The sequence below is a fragment of the Sparus aurata genome, chromosome 6, assembly GCF_900880675.1.
Source record: "Sparus aurata chromosome 6, fSpaAur1.1, whole genome shotgun sequence".
NCBI lineage: Eukaryota > Metazoa > Chordata > Actinopteri > Spariformes > Sparidae > Sparus > Sparus aurata.
The window spans coordinates 4,275,992-4,296,511 of record NC_044192.1 but is presented as its reverse complement, the minus strand read 5'-3'; the positions used below and the strand labels follow the sequence as shown (position 1 = coordinate 4,296,511).

The 20,520-nt window shown below is 40.1% G+C and overlaps 1 protein-coding gene across 2 annotated transcripts in view; it reads right to left on the bottom strand.

Moving 5' to 3' along the window:
* Positions 1-1,905: 1,905 nt before the first annotated feature.
* The window catches only part of LOC115583249 (roundabout homolog 1-like), a 37,038-nt gene continuing 18,423 nt past the window's right edge, over positions 1,906-20,520 (bottom strand). Inside the window, exons 4-10 of one of the 2 annotated variants that reach the window (XM_030419887.1) lie at positions 18,535-18,861; positions 18,221-18,228; positions 16,832-16,862; positions 15,560-15,835; positions 6,793-7,059; positions 3,576-3,698; positions 1,906-3,391 (exon numbers count right to left, since the gene is read on the bottom strand). In XM_030419887.1, coding sequence (XP_030275747.1) covers positions 3,327-3,391; positions 3,576-3,698; positions 6,793-7,059; positions 15,560-15,835; positions 16,832-16,862; positions 18,221-18,228; positions 18,535-18,861 — 1,097 coding nt within the window. In that variant the 3' untranslated portion in view covers positions 1,906-3,326. The remainder of the gene's footprint in view (positions 3,392-3,575; positions 3,699-6,792; positions 7,060-15,559; positions 15,836-16,831; positions 16,863-18,220; positions 18,229-18,534; positions 18,862-20,520) is intronic. The other variant, XM_030419889.1, reaches the window with a different exon arrangement.

Below are 20,520 nucleotides of genomic sequence, written 5' to 3'. Positions count from 1 at the left end.
GTTCCGCCCCAGGGGAGCCGGGATTCAGACCTTCCAGTCACTGATCCAGCAGCTCTACCCACTGAGCTACAGGAATAATGTGTTGCATTGTAAATATAAAATAAGTTATTGTTTTACTTCTAGCTACAACGTCAGAATGTTCCTGAATGAAGCTGCATGTGTGTCAACAGTGAAAATCACTGGACGGGCTTTAAAAGTCATCCAGTCATTTATTAGCTGTACAGGAGGAGATTGGATTTATTTATTTTTTAATTATTTGTGTTGGTTTTGCACTCTGTGTAATTACTGTTTTTGAAATGCTAAAGTGTACGAAAGAGCAGGGGAGTTGCTAGGCCTGCAGCTTTACAGGGGCACAGCTCCCCCCCCCCCCCCCCCGGTCAGTCTTGTGTCTGACCAGTGTCCTCCTCAACAGATATATCTGTTTGGAATCTGTTCCTTCAGACTGTCCACCTGCATCTTCTCCTGCTTTCACCTGTCACAGGAGCTGTCACTACTCCATTCTGTGATCATAAACTGTCTGTGATGAAAAATAGACTCAATGTCAAATTTCATCTGGAATTTTACAGGGGGGCACAGCGCATGTTTTAAAAAAAAAGTGTCTGGCATCGCCCCTGCGAAAGAGTCTTCAAAGACAAACTTGCACCAAATGTAGCATCTTTTCAAGTAATAAAAAGTATTTTTGTGTTTATTTTATGAAAAGCAAAAAAAAAAAAAAAAGAGTTAAAAAAGCAATCAACAATCATATTGTTTTTGGTTTAAACAATCTGTGTTTGGGAACAAAGACATTTACATTTAACAGACGCTTTTGTCCAAAGTGACTAACAGTAAGTTCATTTGTCACAAGAGAGAAACCACGACATCACCATCGATGGAGTAAAAACAAATAGAGAAAAAAAGTTGTCAAGCGCTCATCTGAGAATTGTAGCTGATGCTATTCATATACTTTAAGTGCTGTGATTGAAGTGCGACGATATGAACATATGAGTGCATGTAAGTACAATTCTGAAGAAGTGTTGATGGAAAACTTCTATTAATGCTGGCAAACAAAACATTCATGGTGTTACTTTGTAGATATTATAACACATTTATCAATAATAGTGATACTGTTGGACTTTAAAAGGACTTTACATGGTTTGTCAGGGCATATTTAGAGTTCTGGTGGGCTGGTTTTATAAGACAGACCTGGCAACCCTGTGACACCCGACATGTATTTTACTGTATCTAGAAATACGAGTTCACCCTCTGAAATGTTGACGGACAAACTTCAGCTGATCACATTAAAGGAGCAGTGAAGAAAAGTTAATAAGAGAAAAAGATCTGCCTAAACAAACTAAATAATCAAAAACTCTGTTTTCATGACTCAGTAAACTGAATAACCAAACGAGCGATGTGGAGGAGACATGACTGTATAGCTGACTGGTTGACTGGTTAGCTAGCTGCAAACAATTGTAAGAGATACTATCCAAGACTTGAATGTGGGTCAGGATTAGAATGATTTGTTGGTTTGATTAAAGCTCCTGTTTCTAAGATGGTAAAACTGACACTTTGGGTTTCCCAACTCATCAGATACTGACGCTTTAGGATTGTAGGTCGGGTCGGCCACCATCTGAAACCGTCAGTATCTGACGAGTTGGGAAACCCAAAGCGTCAGTTTTACCGTCTTACAAACAGCAGCTTTAATATTCAGCTTTAATCTCCATTAATGAAGTTGTCAGTGCAGTAAACTGTCTGTTTGTTAGAAGCTTTGTTTTAAATCTGACGTATCTGAAATATTGTTTCATTCAAACTGTTTTAATGTCTGTAAAATAGAGATCATCTCAGAATCACACCCAGAAATTAAAATCACTTTTATTTCTTTGATCCCAGTTTGAACACAGAAACATCAGAAACAGTCACAACACACAGTTTGACAGTTTTCATGTTTTATTCAAACGTTTGTACAGAAATGATGAAGCGCTGCCTGAAATGACCTGAAACACGACAAGAGCATCATCAGTGAACAACAGAACCATCAGTGTGGAACTGGACCTGACAGACTGCTGAGCACCTTAAAACACAAACAAGAACCAACACAGGCTCCACCCAAATAATGCCAACAACACAAATGTCAAATGTAAAGTCACATTATATTCACAGTGACTGACAGCGTTAACAGCAGCTTCAGTTCAGTGAAGTCTGATGGTTTTAAAGCACATGTGGAGCTCAGTCAGGAGCTTTAAGCTCTACAAGCAGTCTGAGAAGATTTGGTAAATAGACGCATTTATACATCACTGCTGCCCTCATTCATCCATTCACTCACTCACTCACTCACTGATGGCAGTCAGCTACCATGCAAGGTGCTGGTCTGACCATCAGGAGCAGTTTGGGCTTCAGCCTGTTGCTCAAGGACACTTGGACATGTGGACGGGAGGAGCCGGGGATCCAACCAGCGACGTGTGATTAACTGACCAGCTGCTAGAGACGCATCAGATCATCAGAGTATAAAAATAAAAGAATAAAAGCAACATAGAACAGAGAGAAAGAGCTCGTCTTTGTCCTCAACAACATTAATAACACAGTCAAAGTTTGTTCGCTCCATCGTTTTTTCTCTTCAAGCTGCACAAGAGTGGAACTGAATCTCACCAAATATCAGAATTCATTTAATTCTCACTTCACAGAAGGATTCATTAATAATCAGTTCTGTCAGCATTAAAGGCCACCTGCTCTCTTCTGTTACAGGTACATGTCACTGTGCTGCATGTGGACCAGCTCTTATTGTGAAGGGCTGATAGTAATGTATATTATGGTGCATGTTAAATAAAACAATGAAGGAAACAAAATGAAAGCACTTTAACAACTGCTGAGACAGAAGCGAGCTCATCAGGTAATGTGACTGTGACAGGTGTGTTAATGTGGTCAGTCAGTGGAGGTGAATCAACGGTGGAAGTAACAACAAGAGCCGAGCTGACGTATCAGGTAAGTGTTACTACTGTACACTAAATATACTCAACAGGATCACAACTGAAAACTATCTTCTCCTTAAAAGAAACGCCAAGTAATGTGCACCTCAGTCCAAATCTCCATCTTCTGCATCAAAGTGCAAACAACCTTCATTTCCACGTTGCTGCATCACAACCCTGATCCCAAAAACTCATTTCCACTTTAAACTGACTTTAAAACAGGTTTGAACTCTTAAACTGCCTGAAACAAGCAGACAAAACGTCCTCACTGTCATCCAGCATCGTCTGAAACTCTGACTGCTTTCTTTAAATGTTTCACTGTCACAACTCAACACATTCAGCAGCAGCAAACTTCACAGCACATGCAGAGAGAGTCACATTTCTGGATCAGCTGGATTCTCTCAGCGAGGTCGATGAGTTGGGTTCAGTTTGAGGCTCTCTCTTCTCCTCGTCTGCAGGAAGAACAACACAGTTATATTCAAGAACGTCTCAAATGTCTCGAGTGGAAAAACCAACAGAATGATTCACGTCTGAGAAGATGAAACATCTGTCAAGACTCTGAACATGAGATACATGTAAAGAATGAGTTGTGTTGTTTGTTCATCATTAATATGTTGATACGATATTTAAACTTACCTGTCGTACGAATTTGTTTGATGCGATTCTTCAGGTAAAGCACAGCTAGAACACCAGCTACAACAGAACCAACAAAAAGGAGACTGGGAACTACAATAGCAGCAATCACTGCAGCAGAAAGCCCTGAAACAGATAAAAGTGGATGTGAGAATCAGAACCTGAGTGCAGATGATGAGCAGCAGACTGGACCTCACAGCCCACACAGAACCACTAAAGGTGAGTCTGCTCCTGAGATCTGAACTTGTTCCACATGAAAACTCCACTGGGATGAATGTGAGCAGGAACAGTGATGTTAGCTCTGATCTCAGGTCCAGTTTCCTCCTGCTGGGCTCCACAGCTCAGAGGCTGCTTCTGGTTCTGGTCCCAGCAGTGAAGAAACAAATGGACTTAGTTCCATTCATCACTTTGATCTGACAGTAAAAACACAGGATCATCTGATCAAATAGAAAACTTCTTCACAACACTTTTACTGACACTTTGACACTTTTACTCAAGTGGACTTTTACTTGGAACAGAGTATTTTTACTTTGTGTTTCTGCTTCTGTCACTTCAGTAAAGTATCCGAGTACTTCTTCCACCACTGACTACTGTCCACAAACATGAAGATTCAAATCACTGGGAGCTTCTTGGTGCTGGTCGGGTCCACAGTTATTGGGCCTGATGGCAGCAGATCAACACAGTCGCAGGTTTTATGAAGCGAGAGTCTGTTGAAGCTCCGACTGTTCAACATAAATCTACTTTAACTCATTAATAAAAGAACAGAATCAATATTTAGAGATTCTTATAGACACATATAGACTGAGAGACAGTTTCACATCTCTCCACACAGAGTTTTAAATGATAGAATCAGAACAATTCTTCTGTCTCAGCTAACTAAAGCTCACTAAAGATCACAGCAGGATCCAGATCTGATTTGAAATGTTGAAGAGTTTGATCATTTATGTTGCTGTGAAACAGGTTCGCTCCTGATTTCTGAATCTGAATTCATCCTTCAGCATCAAATCCTTCAGCAGATCTCTGATCAGCTTCTGCTGCTTCAATAGTCACAATTACTACAATTATAACATGATCATTAATGTTGGAGACTTGTAGTTACAGCCTGAATACAATGGTGCTAATTACAAGTTTTAATGAGTGTCCAGTAGAAACTCAGTTCAAAGCTCCATGATCTCATATTATTACAGGAACTATCATTGTGTTTATTCACAGTTAAAGTTTGGTCCTAGTTTTCAGTGTGAGTTCAGTTTGTAGGTGAGAAATAAAAGAATGAAACCCTCAGTGAGTAAACTCTTCTCTTCCTGTCTGAGTGTGTCCATGTTGTCTGTTGTGTGATTCTTGTGTAACTGGGCTGCAGTTTGTGGTTGGGATGAATAAAGTCTCTGTGTAATCTCTCTAATGTAAACAGAGCTAACAGTGACGGCCTCTCTGACGGCTTCACTCTGCTGTTGCTGTGCTTTCTGTCTCCAGGGCTGCAGACCTGTTGGGAGCTTCATCAGCAGCATGGGACACACCTGGGCCTGATGTGCTGCATGTATACAACTCCTTCACAACATCTGCTCACACATCTTTGTGTCGTGGCTTTTGGTTTCCTTTGGTTTGTTTTTACAGCTCAACATCCACACAGCACATCTTCACTCATCCACTGCTGCACTACTGACTGCACTCACTCCTCCAGCTGTCTGTGTCTCTGTTGGAAATAAATCACTGTGTTGTTTAGTTCACTGTGTCTCCTGGTTCTGATCCAGTCTGAGAGCTGCTCTGTGACACTAATAACTTTACAGTGTGTTCTGGTGAAACAAAAATTCTTCACAAAATTCTAACAAATCCATTTTGTTTCACTTTTAGAAGTTAAATGTGACAGAATATCAGGTTCAGGCTGCAGCAGCTGTTTATAACTCTATTACTGAGTTTGTGGGTGAAGTTTTCTCAATTCTTAGAATTTGAAGAGAATTTTACACTCAGTTTGAAAACTTTTGACTTGTGTAGACGTCTTCATCCCAGTGTGCTTTGTTTTCAGTCTATAGTAGGGATGCACCGAAATGAAAATTTGTGGCCGAAGCCAAATAAAATTTAAACGCTTGGCCGAATACCGAATACCGAATGCGGTTGTTAAGTTTTTCACTATTTTTTTTTGTATAGCATAAATAGCCTAGAATACATTTTTAGACATGTTTTTCAAAGAAAGTAAATGTTTATTGAATATTAACATTTTTTAAATATTCCAGCAGCTTTTGCTTTTCAAAAATAACACAAAGTTTTTCCTTTATATCAGGCCTGTCACCAGTGATGTGCACAAGGGGGGGGCAATTGTGGCCCAATTGTTGAAAAATGCGCGCTAAAGTGCCCTCCTGGGAGCCAAAACACGTGCTAAAGTGCCCTCTTGGTTGGCAAAACACACTAAACTGCCCCCTTGGCTGGTTGAAACATGATAAACTGCCCTCTTGGGAGCCAAAACACGTGCTAAAGTGCCCTCTTGGGAGCCAAAACACGTGCTAAAGTGCCCTCTTGGGAGCCAAAACGCGCGCTAAAGTGCCCTTCTTTTCGCCCCTGCCCTTCAAAAAGTCTGCGCACGTCACTGCCTGTCACTACACTGTCATACATCTCCGGTAAGCACACATCCGAGAAATACCGTCTGCTCGGTCTCGTGTAACGGGGCTCAATGTGCTCCACAACACTGAACAGTTTATCATCCAAAGCCATGAACTTCATTACCTTCTTTGTGATTCCGTTTGCTTCAGCACTGTCCTTCACAAACTTTTTCAAAGACGTCGGGCACGGACGGAGTGGGCGTGCTGTGACAAGCTTTCCTTTTAGCTGCTGCAGCGTCTCTCTCTCGTACTCAGCATGCTGTTCAGGGTGTTTGGCTTTTAAATGACAAGTTAAAGCAGTAGTGCTGAAGGTCTTTGCAGAGACACCCCCTCAAGATAGTTTGGTTGAACACTCGTTGCAAACTGCAATTCTTTTCTCGCTCTTTTCAACACTTCCGCGTCACTGCACGTTGTTTGATTGCGTCACACGCCACTATTCGGCCTTGCTTTTAACTCACTCCACCGAAGGCCGAATGTGGCTTTTTTTGCAATATTCGGCCGAATATATTTGGTTACCGAATATTCGGTGCATCCCTAGTCTATACATGTGCAAATATGTTTGAAAAACTTATAAACCAACAAGAATTAAAATGTTTTGAAATCGTTCATATGACAAAGAAGAATCTCACCAGGGACATCCGCATGAATCTGAGCAGAAAGCGGACTGTCGCTTCCCTCCTGAAAGACGACACAGCGGAAGTTATCGGTCTTGGTCACAGCAGCTTGGAGGACGATGTCTCCACTTTCTGTTTCCTTCAGGTCTTTAACAGGAAGGACGTTTCCAGAACTGTCCTTCCACTCCACTTTAGGTTTTGGAGAAGCACCAAGAACTTTACACTGCAACACCTTCCCTTCATCTGTTCTGACTATGGTGACAGACGGCTCTGAAGCTGCACCTGTGAACATGATGGAAACAAAAGATGACATTAGATTTAATTACAGCATCAGAAATGTAATGTTGGGATGTTTCTTGTTCATCACATCTCTGCTTGTTGATCAGAGAGAGTTTAAGATTAAAGAAAAACACAAGAAACCAGAAAGTGATAAAAATCCTGATGAGGCTCAGTTACAGCTCGCAGCATTCTTCAACAGAGGATCATATTTCACACATTTAACTTCTACTGACAGTTTCTAACTATTTACAGCTTTTCTGATTCCCATCATGACAGAAACACATCAACAGTGAAGACTTTACAGCAGCTCCTCAACTTTAAACATTTGTTGTGCGTCATGTGAACTTTGTTTCTATTTACATTAAATAATAAAGAAAATGTGTTATGAAATGTGAAACACAGGATCATTAACAGCTCGTCTCCTTCTGTTAACATAGTTTGGGTGTGGACACTTTAATAGGAACACCTGTACAATCTAAAGTAGGCTGAGCAACATAAACAATATAAACTGTGATCATGATATGAGAATATATATTGTTTTAGATATTTGATATTCTCACATGGTGATATATCAAAACTGTTTCCTGGTTTTAAAGGCTCATTACAGTAAAGTGACGTCATGTTCTGAACTCACCGACTGTTTACTTGTTCTAATACTTTCTTTACCAACTGAGTCATTATATCAGCATTAATGATGATTATTGATCAGAAATCTCATCCTGTTAATGTTTTGTGAAAGTAACAACAGTCATTCATCAATATTGATATCACAGTGGGTCTATCTGGTCAAACATATTCAGATATTTGATTTTGTGGCTCGTCTGAACATTTATAAAGTGCTTTTGAGAACATTTCACATCATCAAGTTTCATATCTTATATCAGGATGTGGCCTCGAAATTAGTGATGTGCAGATCGATACTGAAATATTGATACCTCAGATATCAGATCTTTATGCACTAAAATCGATTCTCAAATCAAAATATTGATACTTTTGATACTTCAGTCATTTACAGTAATGTATATCATTAACAGGAACACAATGGAAAGTAACTAAACTATTGAGATCTTGTCTAAATGATACGCGGTTGGTGGGAACTACTTTTTCTTCCGCCTGGGTAAGTGTGTAATAAGTGTCACGCTGCTCAGTCACTCAGTCTCAGTCTGTAGACACAATGTCAGAGTGTAAACGGAGTCATGTGTGGAGATATTTCAGCTCCACAAACAGCCAAGACGCGGTTTGTGATGTTTGTGGAGAAACGGTAAGGAGTTGTGGCAACACAACAATCTTTGTGAAACACCTCAGGTTAAACCACAACACAGAATACGAGGCGTTTATGATGAGGAGGACAGAAGAGGAGAGCACAGTGTCAGACAGACTCTGTCAGAGTCCTTCAGTGCTGCAGGAACCATCCAGGTACAGAGAAGAACATGTGGAGCTTTAAGCAGCACTGAGCACTGTTGCTGCTGGAGTTGTTCAAATTAATAAATATGGTTATGAAATAAGTAACAGAATAAATACATGCTTCAACAAAAAGCTGCATGAGTTCAGCTTGGAGTGATAATATGTGTCTCACTGAGATAATCTCACATAGACAAAAAAGTCAAGATTTATTCAGGTAAGGTTTCCTAAAGAATCATTTAATGATCATTTAAAGTGGATTACAGAGACCAGGTGTCATTAAATTATACAGAGCAATTGCGATAAAACAGCCATGGTGAACTTAGAACAATATATACTAGAAAAGATGGATAAAAAATAACATTTTATCTATAAAATATGTCTATTATTATTTACAATCAGTCTAATTTGCTTTAACTGCTAAATGAATATTTTCAAATGTAGGTATTGACTAACTTGTGCAATTATTGTGGCATTTATTTATTTAATCAAATATTTTACTGGCAATTTCAATTTGAGTCACCCAGTATTATAAAACAGGAAGTGTTTGTATCTCCTTATTGTCGGCTATTTGCAGAGACTACATACAGAGTTGAATCTAAATCAGATGAAGCATTCAGTGCAGAGTGGCCCCATCATTTGTTTTACCCTGTGATTTTAACATCAATGAATAAATAAATACTCTCATGTCTTATATTCTTTATGTAGCTATGATCTGAAATACACTACTTATTTTAGATTTACCAGACACGTTAGGTGTGTTTGCACAAAGTATCAGTATCGGATCAGTATCACTGATACCAGCCTGAATTTTACTCAGTATCGGATCTGAAAGGAAGACGGTGGTATCGAACATCACTACTCGAAATATCATGATAAATTTTTAAAGTTGTACCTCGCAGCTGTAATCTGAAGTAATCCAACACAACTGATCTGTAACTTCAATCATTTATAATTCCAGCAATATTATATAATCTGATAAAACAGAACTCAACAGAACTGAAAGTGATTTATTGTGTCAGAGTGAGTTAAAACCTGTGATGATGTTTAATGACTCATGTTGTTATTATCTCTCATCATAACTCATCACTTCAGATCAGCGTCATGTCAGATTATCTTCTGTTTCCTCTTCTACTCACTCAGCAGCTCATATTCTGTTTGTGTGTTCTGATCCAGTTCTGTCAGTCGGGTCCATCAGTTCCTCCACAGTTACACCTCGTAGTTATTATGTGCTGAACAACCAGCTCAGCTGTGTGTGAGACTCACTTTGTGTGCTGTGATTCATTTGAGTGTGTGGATGCAGAAATCTTTGTTCAGTAAGCACATGTCTGTACTGTCAGAATAGTTGAGATCCATTTACTCCTGTCTGATATAAATACCAGCATGTTCACACACACAGAGACAGTGTCAGGAAAGTTGGGATTCATACACTCCCACCAGACACAAATACAAGAAAGGGACATTATACTTAGTCCTGAAATGATTCTGAAATATATCAAAACTTTGCTTGCTGCATTGTGTTTGCCATAAATTCATTGGAAAGTGTTAAACCATTAAATCAAGGTTCTGTCTGTCATTCTGTCTCTGATGATCATTTCTGATTGAGTATTAACTTTGCAAAGTTAAAGGAGGTGTAAGGTGTAACCAGGGGCGTAGCCATCATTTCAGAAGTGAGGGGGACAAATTATTCAGAGGTCTATTGAGTGATTTATTATCCTCTTGCATTCAATTGCACCTCTCCTTAGTGGCTAAAGAACCACATAACCACAAACAGCACAGCACCAGGGGACCGACTTCACGTCTTTAAAATTATATACTATCAAAATCTAAAATCTAAAGCTGCCAAACTCTGGTTGAGTTGACACAGAATGACCCTCGAGCATCTACAGGGTGAGTAACCAGATAATTAAATGCCAAATGACACTGAACACGAAAAGTTCTGTAAAACACTGTTCCTGCTTTAAATTATCAGCACCAAAATGGAATGGTAGTGACAAGGTAACAGAGTAATAAGCCACATAATTTAATTTAATGGCAAGCAACATTTTGAAATAGAATTAGGAATACAGTAGTAGTAGTGAAATTGTTGCAGAATTTAACCTTAAAGTCCCTTTTATGCTATCGATATTTTCTCTCAGCCAGTTATAACAGAGACGTTCTAAGGATTATGGTCATAATTTCTCCTCACCTGCTATGAAGACCCTCCCTGTTCATTCCTGCTGCTGCTGGCCTCTGGTCCACTTTCTCCTCCCTGACCCTGCTCTTTCTCTTGTAAGATTTAAAAAATATGTGCAAATCAATAGTGAGCACAAGTTCTGTGCAGAAATTAAGGAGGAGTGGGTTTATTCAAGCTTTTTCAATTGTTTTTTTTTTTTAATTTATATTATAAAGTGTTAAAATAAATGTTTCATCATCAAATAAGTTATTTTCAATCGTTAATTTTCGTGTTCTGAGTTTTCTCTATTCAAATCTTGTGTAAATATGCAATAATTAAAGTTTACTATGTGCGATGATATGAATATTGATAAATGTATAGCCTAATTCAACTTGTTAAAATGTACATTTTGCTGTTATTTCGTTGTTGTTGTTTTTTAAATATCATGACACAATGAATGCATTCATCACTCAGTTGGGTATTTACATGAGTGATTATAGAGTTTAAATCTAGCAGTCACAATGACCGCCTACGGCAGTTCTAATAGTGTTGGAACTCCGGCCCTTCTAAAGTCCAACTGAAACTTTGGTCAAATCAGAAACTTATAATTTGACCGGATCTAACTCTAGGGGTTGTGAAAAGCGCACTGTTATGTCTTAACCAAGATATCGATCATTAATTGGATCAGATCTGACAGGAATGGCTGGTAAACTGATTCAATTCACCGCCAGCACACAAATTCAACTGAGTTTGGCAGGTGCTGATTTCCATCCCTGAACGTTACTCAAGTAAGAGTATTGTTACTTCAGAATAATATTGCTCAAGTAAAAGTAAAACATTTAACAACGTAAAACTGTTAAGAGTACAATTTGTCCAAAAAGTTACTCAAGGAAATGTAACGGAGTAAATGTAACTAGTTACTACCACCTCTGCACCTAGCAAGCGATTTAACATAGCTAACAGTTAACAATTGTTAACTAGCTTTACTTGATATATTGACATTTATTAGTAAGTCATCATTTAGTTAAACATTATCTACATGCAACAGCATTACTCAACTTACACAGTTTGTTTTGAAAAAAAATGAGTTTTTTGCCTCTTGGCTGGTTTGCTGAACATGCTGAACGAGATCTGAATCGACGTCTGTGTGATTCAAATCATTCACAACACCACAGCGGTGTTTGCAGCCTGGGTCCGCCTGCTCATGGTGCGTTCAAAGGCGGCTCGGAAAAACGCGTTTCCACGTGTTAAAAATTAATTGAACTAGTGCAGTGCCCGTAACAAAAGTGTATTCCTATAATAAAGTGGGAGGTTAAGCAGCTTTTTCATGGATGGCCAAATGAGGCTGTGTTTGAAGGTGGGACGTCAGGGATATTTAGGTTTGTTGTGAAATCCGATATTCCAGGGTATAATTGGCTGTTTTTGACTATTTTTGATTTTGCCATTATATTTCATCTTAAAAACTATTTACTTGGTGTCATTATTTTCAGCACAACCTCACATGTGTGACTGTACAGTTATTTTTTTCATTTTGACAAACTGTATTAACACAATGGACCTAAAATCACAAAAACCATAAAATCCGAGTAGAAAAAGTTTGATTTTTTTACTGTGAAATTTTTTATTTTTTTTTACTTATGATGCAAATATAAATTGTTGTTTGCTAAATTTGTGCATACATTTAAAAAATTTACAAAGTTATATGTAACTATTTAAATTTAAATGCAGGCAATGCTCAGGTCTGCCTGTGCTCCTTGAGAGCTGCACTGCCTGCTCCACATTCAGCATCTTCTCATTGTTCTGACTCATTAAACGAAAAACCGACTCCACTACACACTAAACACACTACACCAAACACTACATAACACACTAACTACACACTCCAAACATGCTAAATGTAACAAATCTCTCAACTCTCAATATCGCTGTCCGACCGTCGTTGCCTGTCAATCATCCGCCTACGTCCCTCCCACAACTTCCTGTTCCTCAACAACCAAACTTGCTGCTTGGACACTTTCGTGACAAAAGCCCGTTTTTACTGTTTCTTCCTGCACCAGACACAAAGCAAACGTGACGGCGATGTTCGCGAAAAAGCGTGGCGGACATTATTTACCCAAGGTCCGGTTTTGGACGTGCCGATGCGGCCGGTCCGTCGCCTCGGGAGGTGGGCCGTGTAGCTAGCGGCTAGCAGCTATCTAGCCGCTAGCTACACACGAACATCCACAGATTCCGATTCCACTTTGTTGTCCGTGCGTCTCCGGATCTCCTCAGCCCGAACAGACTCGGTCCAGACTCGTTTAATCTCATTAATCCACAACAGTCAGTTTAGATGCACAGAACAGAACGGACCGAACCGCCGGCAAAATCCCCGTCCAGCTCGCGCTGCTGCAGGTATAAATCCGCTTGTTTCTTCAGGTATGTCGTGGGCTTGAGCTCTGCAGTGATTGGCTCTGGTGCGCACGTGACTGTGGTGGCTCCAGTGGACAATGCTCGGCAGAATTTGGAAAGCATTTATGAAATAATTTATTCATGGTATCATTGCAGTCCAAACAAATGCTTAGACGCACACCACTGAACCACGCAGCAGCCATGTTGAAAGTCTCGGGTCAGTGTGATCCTGATCCGCAGAGATATTTGACCAACAGACACACACACACACACACACACACAGACAGAGATTCCGTGCATTTATAGATAGATGGTTGTAATGGCTGTAAAAAGTGCGGGGGACAGAGGGCACTTATACGGGAAGTGCGGGGGACATGTCCCCCACATACCCCGCGTCCGCTACGCCCATGGGTGTAACCATGATGTGTTGAAGTTTAGAGATCTAATGAAAATCAGTAAAGAAACGCTGTTGAACTGAGGTCATGAGAAAGTGTTAAAGAACTGGTCAGGTCAACGTGAGGCCAAAAGGAAGTGTCAGAATCTGATCACGCTTTGGGCACGGGCACAGACCGTGACCGAGGCGTGTTGGATCATTAAGAAATTGTCAGCCGTCATCAAGAGACTATTAGTCATTGAACGGAGAGATGGTGGGAAAATGTCCTAATAAGGACATAAAACCGTGCCACCGTCCAAAGCAAGAGAGAAGCGTTATGAAATCTTAATCAAGAGGTTATCAGCCAGTGAATGGAGAGATGCTGAGAACATGTCCTAATGAGGACACAAAACCAAGCCAGTGTCCGAAGCAAGAGTGTATATAACCTGAGGAGCACGGACTGAAGTTCCTTCTTCCACTCGCTCAAGCCTTGAAGAAACACCTGAGACGGAGAATGTGAGCAGCCTGAACATCGCAGAAAGGACTTCAAGACATCTTCAGCAGAAACAGACCAAGTAAAGGAATTAAGAGCACAACGGATTAACCATTTTTGCCAACATGCTGTGGATTACAATTTGGATATTGGAGTACTTTTGTTCACTCTGCTGGAGTGAAGTTTGGACTTTGAGGAAGTTACGAGACCTCGGCCGGGGTTGTGATTTACCTCAAGGACTTGGACTCTCAGCAGGAAGGGAAAGGGAAGCCATGGAGAGACCTGACCCTCTCCATCTCACCTACATTTAAGTATTTCTAACCAGGCCTCAGCTCTTTAAGGTTAATCTGTTAATTACAGTATTATGATTTATCAATAAGGATTTTTGATAATGATTGATAGTAATTGAAACAAGTATTGCGCTGTATGCTTTGCCCTTGCTAAAATCTATGCAATAAAACCTACATAACATAGTTAAAGTTAAAGTTGTGGACATTGATTTTATGTCTCTTTGATGGAAGTAAAAGTCAGGTGTTAAGTGTGCAAAATATCTTAAAGGATCTTAAAGGTTACTCTAGCCTACCAAACTGAAACAGTCCCTTAGGGTTTAACAAAAGCCCTTAAAATCCAACCTAGCATCAGACCAAGTGCACTGATCATTTAGAGGAGAGCTGCCATAACGGGCGTGGCTGGTGGTCGTATCTGACTCAAGGGCTTCATGTCAGGAGCCAAACCAGAGGAAGCAGGTAGACGTTCAGATTCAGGCAGTTAGAAGCTAGACGAGTCTCCTCACCACCAGCTTAAGAAATCACTATTTAAATTCCCAGTTTTTAAGCAACCTCTTGTAGGTTTAGGGATCTGACCCTTTAAACAGAGAGCTGGTCGAGTTCCTCCTGGACAGGGTAAAACTCGGGATCTAACAGTACATTGAACTTGTCCAGGTGTGAACTGACAGACAGTCGCTGTGAAGGATTGAAACAGTCAGCAGGCAGAAGAGGCAGCTGTGGAGCTTCACTACAGGCCTCGTTTGTGGAAACTGCCTCTCAACTGGAAAGGAGCCACAAACTTGACAGAAAAGGAGGCTCAGAGTTCAGGAGCACTTTCAGTCTGAGCTCCTCAGTGGACCTGAGCCCGGTACCAACATCATTCTTTTATGTCACTGAGAAAAAGATTCAGTGATGAAGATCCTGTGACATCAGAACCAGAAGCAGCTCCAGTGTGACTCCAGGAGACGGAGCTCAGATGTGTTTCAGGACTCAAAGTTTCTCTGATTCATCAACTAAATGAACACATGAATCAAGTGTCTGTGTTCAGATTGTAGTCATGTATCATCACAGCTGGACGTCGTCATATCCAACATACAGACAATAATTCATGATGGAAATGATCCTTAAAGGTGAATTCAGACTGAACACAAAAGTTGATTTCATTCCAGTTAATTTAACAGCTGGAGAGTTTTTACAGTGAATGTTTCAGCAGCACAAACATGAACTTCTTCTTATTTACATCCAGAACACATTTATCTACTTTTTCTATTTTAAGTCTCAGAGTTTCTTCTGTTTGAAACATTTTCAGAGCCACTTTTCCAATTTGCACCATTTTGAGCTGATTACCTGTGTGTTCAGTCTGAACTCATAATCTTTTGAACACATGGATAATTAAAATTCAAGTTCAAGTTGAAAATATCACTCACCTGCCAAGAGCACAGAGGTGTTAGCAGCAACCTGATGGCTGAGTGTCTCCTGTGTAGCTACACAGCTGTAGTTGTCAGTCTTGGTCACAGTAATCTTGACAGTGACGTATGATCGACCTCCTCTTTCTGAAATATGAGGCTTCTCAGCAGGAAGAGTGTTGTTATCACTGTCCTTCCACTCAACTGTAGGAAGTGGATCACCATGAGCTTCACACTGCAGCAGACGCCAGTGCTTTGTTTCAGCAAGTATCTTGATATATGGCTCTGGAGCTGCACCTGAGAACAAACAAGAGGTATGAAAGGACAATTATAGCATAATAAAGAATTTGGGATCTTTGTCCCATCTATATTCTGGTTGTATTTGTGATTTAAAGTGTGAACAGAAAAATACAGAGAATAAGAGAAATAAAAAAAATCAGCCTCCAGTATTGTTTCACAGGTAGATCAAACATGTTTAACTTTGAGGCAGATTCTGGCTGATATCATGGAAGATACACATACAGAGTGAATTTCTCAAAATTTGATAGACACTACACCAAAAATTGTATACACAAAATATGAAGCAGTCTTTAAACCTGTCAGTGGTTCAGTGTTAATAAGAAATATTCTAATTCATCTGTCTGAATGCAAATTATTAATAAAAATAATTAAAATTCTTCTTGACAGCAGAGAGAAGGTTGTAAAAGTTTAAACTAGTGTGTCTTTATATATTTCTATAGTTTTATTCTTTCAAATGAGGGTGGACTGAATATTAAAAACACCTCTCATTATCCCAACACACTACACAAACAATGCAGTTTAAAAGAAACACAAACTAAAGTCTTTAAACTGACAATAAGACTGAATCAAAATCTTTAAACAGTTTCAACACAATCTGATTATTAAAACCTTCATGAAGATTAATTCCTGGTCTGTTTAATGAGGCTGGTTAGTTTCGTTTTTATCTAAATATATATGATAAACTGGTTTATTGAGTGTGAGAAAACTTTGAATGTGTTTGTGTCACTGAGATGATCAAAGCACTATTTTTACAACTTCTATCCACTGTCACTATAAATATAATATAAAGGTAGTTTTTAGTGTAAATCTTTAACACTGACACAAACTGAACAGATGTTGTTGTCTCCAGATGTGTAACACAGCAGAATGACACACAGAGGTTCAGATCAACAGATGTTAGTGTGTTGAATGATACTGAGGCCTGTGGAGCTGATGACAGACATTTACTGTTAGTGAGAGGTGGAGAGTGACGTCATCACAATCAGGACTCACCTGGGATGTTTTCACCTCTTCTGTCTTTTAATGTTATAAGGTGCGCAGGATGCACGCGACCCGATATTTACAGTAAACAATAATAAAAACATAAACATCGTATTTTCATGTTGACGTCAGAAGTCAACACACACATATTACACCTCATCTGAAAGCTCACAGGTTCGTTTTTATCAACACATTCAGGAACCTAAAATAAAGATTTACGACATTACAGCAGCAGCTTCTCACTTTACGGCAGTAAACAGTTAGCTACTTACTAGCTAGCCTGTGTAGCCGCAGTTAAACTGTATTTATAGGTGTAAAAACTGACATTTACAGACGAACAGCGGCTCGTTTTAAAGACAAAAGTCCAGCCATTAAATCCAGCTCGGTTAAACGGAAGCGGAACTTAAAACCACCACAATAAAAGTCGATCGTGTCCGTCGTTTGTTTTTAGCGCCGCTCGTCAAACTTTCCGAACAACTTCATTTTAATCAATTTAAAGTATCGACAGAAGATTTGACCAATGATGTTCAGTATCTCTGACATCAGTAAACGCCCCGGAACAAAACCAACCAATCAGCATCTTTCTACGACCTAAAGTGACGAACCTAACGGTCTTTTAACTCCATCAGCCAATCACAGGACAGCATCTGTACGCGACCACCACATGTGTGTTATTGACAGCTGCTCTCATCCAATGGGAAGTCAGCACCGTGAAAACACTCTGAGTTAGCAGCCAATTAAATCACCTGTGTGACCATATATGGAAGTGAATGTTGTCGGACTTCCTGTGGCAGCGGGACACCCACATAACAGAGAAACTTTATTTATATGTTTAAGGAGACATGATTCAATGATAATAAATATGTAAATCTGTATTTAAACACTCACAACATCTTTTTATCGTCGACTTTAACACTGAGGGACATTTTTCAGCATCTTAAAGGGATTTATTATCATCATTTGGTAACTTTGGAGAAGTTTTAGAGAGCTCTGTGGACATCTGCTGGAGATAATCTGTACTGCACTTTCTAAAATATCTCAGAGCCTCTTCTGTCTGTCAACATACAATTTGGTTCAGACATTTTAGACAAGTTGAGGGAGAGATCCTGAGAATTTCAGCCTGATGGACCAGATTATAACTTATTAATTTAATTTAAAAAATGAAATGAAACAAACAAAAATAGGAAAACTTTGACTTTTTCTCTGTTGAATCATTTACCAGTTCAACTCTCTCTGAGCTTTAAATCAGATCAACACACCTGATGAACCTCAGAGTGTTTGCTTTACAGTGATGTAGTGGACATGTATCAGCTGCTCTTGGTGTTTGTATTAAACAGTTTAAAATGAGTAAATATTAAGAGGCAGAGACGCATAAAATCAAAATGAACCCCAAGAGGTTAAGACTCGTTCTGAAAGGCAAAACAAACACACGTTAGATAGTTTTGAAACAGACAGGTAATACTGTGTAAAAGTCATATTTCATCTCCTACAGACGGCTGAAGCTTCATTGTACAGAGAGACATAATCTGCAGTGTGTCTCTGATATCAGCATGTTTGATACAGAGGTGGTCTCTCCAGATGTGGCTGCAGCTCTGTGGGCTCGAGGCCCTGCCAGATGTGGATTCTGACCACTGAACAAAAGTCCATCTGGGACTCTGGAACCAGTCGCAGCAGTAAATGAGCGACATCTGTAACTGTTTAATGAAAGCACTCACCAACAACAAGCTCAATGTCGAATGTTTGACTCTGAAGACGTGGAAAAATGCAGCTGTAGATCCCGTTGTCGGCCATCTTTGTATTATTGATCTTTATGGAGGCGTCGCCGTTCTTCAGTTGATCTTGAAAATGTTCGACTCGTTCCCAGAATTGCTTATCTTGACCCGTGTGGCCCTTATTGGAATGAATGCCTGAATCATAAAAGAACACCTCCTTCTGACCGTCTTTCTTCCAGTCAAAGACCTGTCCTGTGAGGTCCACCTTCGGGTTGGGGGAACAGGGTAAAACAGCATCACTGTCTTGTTCCACGACCACTCTGACTCTGGCTGGAAGATAAAACATGTTACTCAGTATGTTGACATGCAGAGTCATCAGGAAACAAAGTCAGATAACAACTTTACACAACAGAAACTCAAACACCTGTTTCCTCTAACATGATAGTTTTGGTTGTGTCGAGCTTGTACTGACATATTTTAAGTATATTTAATCTTATAGTAAAGTTAATTAGGTTTCTGTTATTTGTGTTTGAATGTTACAAAATGTGTTCAGCTGTGGAAACTGTTCATCTTTATAACTCCAGGAGAAGTTGTAGTTTTATTCATGTCAGAACTTGATTTACTGGACTGGATTCAAAGACACAACTAACCACCAAACTATCCTGTTCCACAGCTGAACACACATGTTGTTTCACTTTGTCATTCAAATGTGTTCACTGAACTTTCTCAGGACATCAGATTAAAGCTTCGCATGACAGAGAATTATGTTTCAACAGGTTCACTTCAGTGTGTTAGCATGCTAACATGTTGCTAACAAGCATCAACCTCCAGGACTGAGAAATGAAGCCCATGCTGAAGCACCAACACTGCATTTCCTCAAACGGCCACTTGAGGCTCCAAAAGTGAGTAAATCCTCAGAAGAGCCCATGTTACAGTGTCTGACTTTACAGCAGAAATAAACGTGTACGTGGTATGGAGGAGAATCTTTATATAACCCACTCATTTTAATTATATTAAGGCTTAAAGTTACACATAATCAGGGGTGTGGCCTCTTTGAGTGACAGGTACCCACAAGCTGTCTGCTGGGCGAACTGCACGGTCAGATAAGAGTTGAGGAGGGACAGATGTTAGTAGCCTCTTTCACACAGAGAAGCTGCATTATCTCTGCAGCGTTGGTTCGCCAATTCTCCGTTGTTAGTCGTTCACACAGAGTGAAGCAGCTCCGCCTTAAAGACGACCCGCTGTGTAATTCACACAGAAAGCCGGCGCTGCGGCTCCTAAAGAGGCGTGACGGTACACGTCATGATGACGTCGGTGTGATTCCCAGGTGTTCCCCTGTCAATCTAAACCTGCGGCCAGTTTATAATCATATGGATGCTGTTATAATGTGGAGCGATTGAGATCCTGACCCACCAAACATCATGGAAAGTGAAAAGTTACGTTTTTCGTGCTAAATTACATAATTAATTATTCGCCATCAGTAAACGGGATGCTGTCTGACTCTGTCACTTGCGGGGACGGAGGCTGTTTTCTGGGGGAAAGTTAACTGAAGTCTCGGTCTGGAGGGCGGACCATTGCGAGATTTATTTTCATCACAAACATTCAGTGAGTTAAAGTATATTGCCGGTGACAGACGCTGTTTTTCGGGCAGAAATGTGACAAAGAGTCGGGAGGACAAACTGGTTTGGTTCGCCAATAATGCGCCCCTGATACTACCTCCAGAGGCGGGTCAGGGCCGGAGAAAAACTTCACCCCTCGCCACCTACGAGAAATTCACACTGAGGCGGAGGCGGGGAATTGGCGCAGGATCCCTGCATCCAAACAGCAGTGTGAATGGGGCTACTGTATTAGATCATAAAAGACTGCAGACAGAGCTCCCACACACACACACACACACAATCACACACACACACAAAGTTAGGTTCCCATCTGTTTGGGTGAATAAACCTGCAATCAAACTCAAGAGAATAACATGAGCTGAAAGTTTCT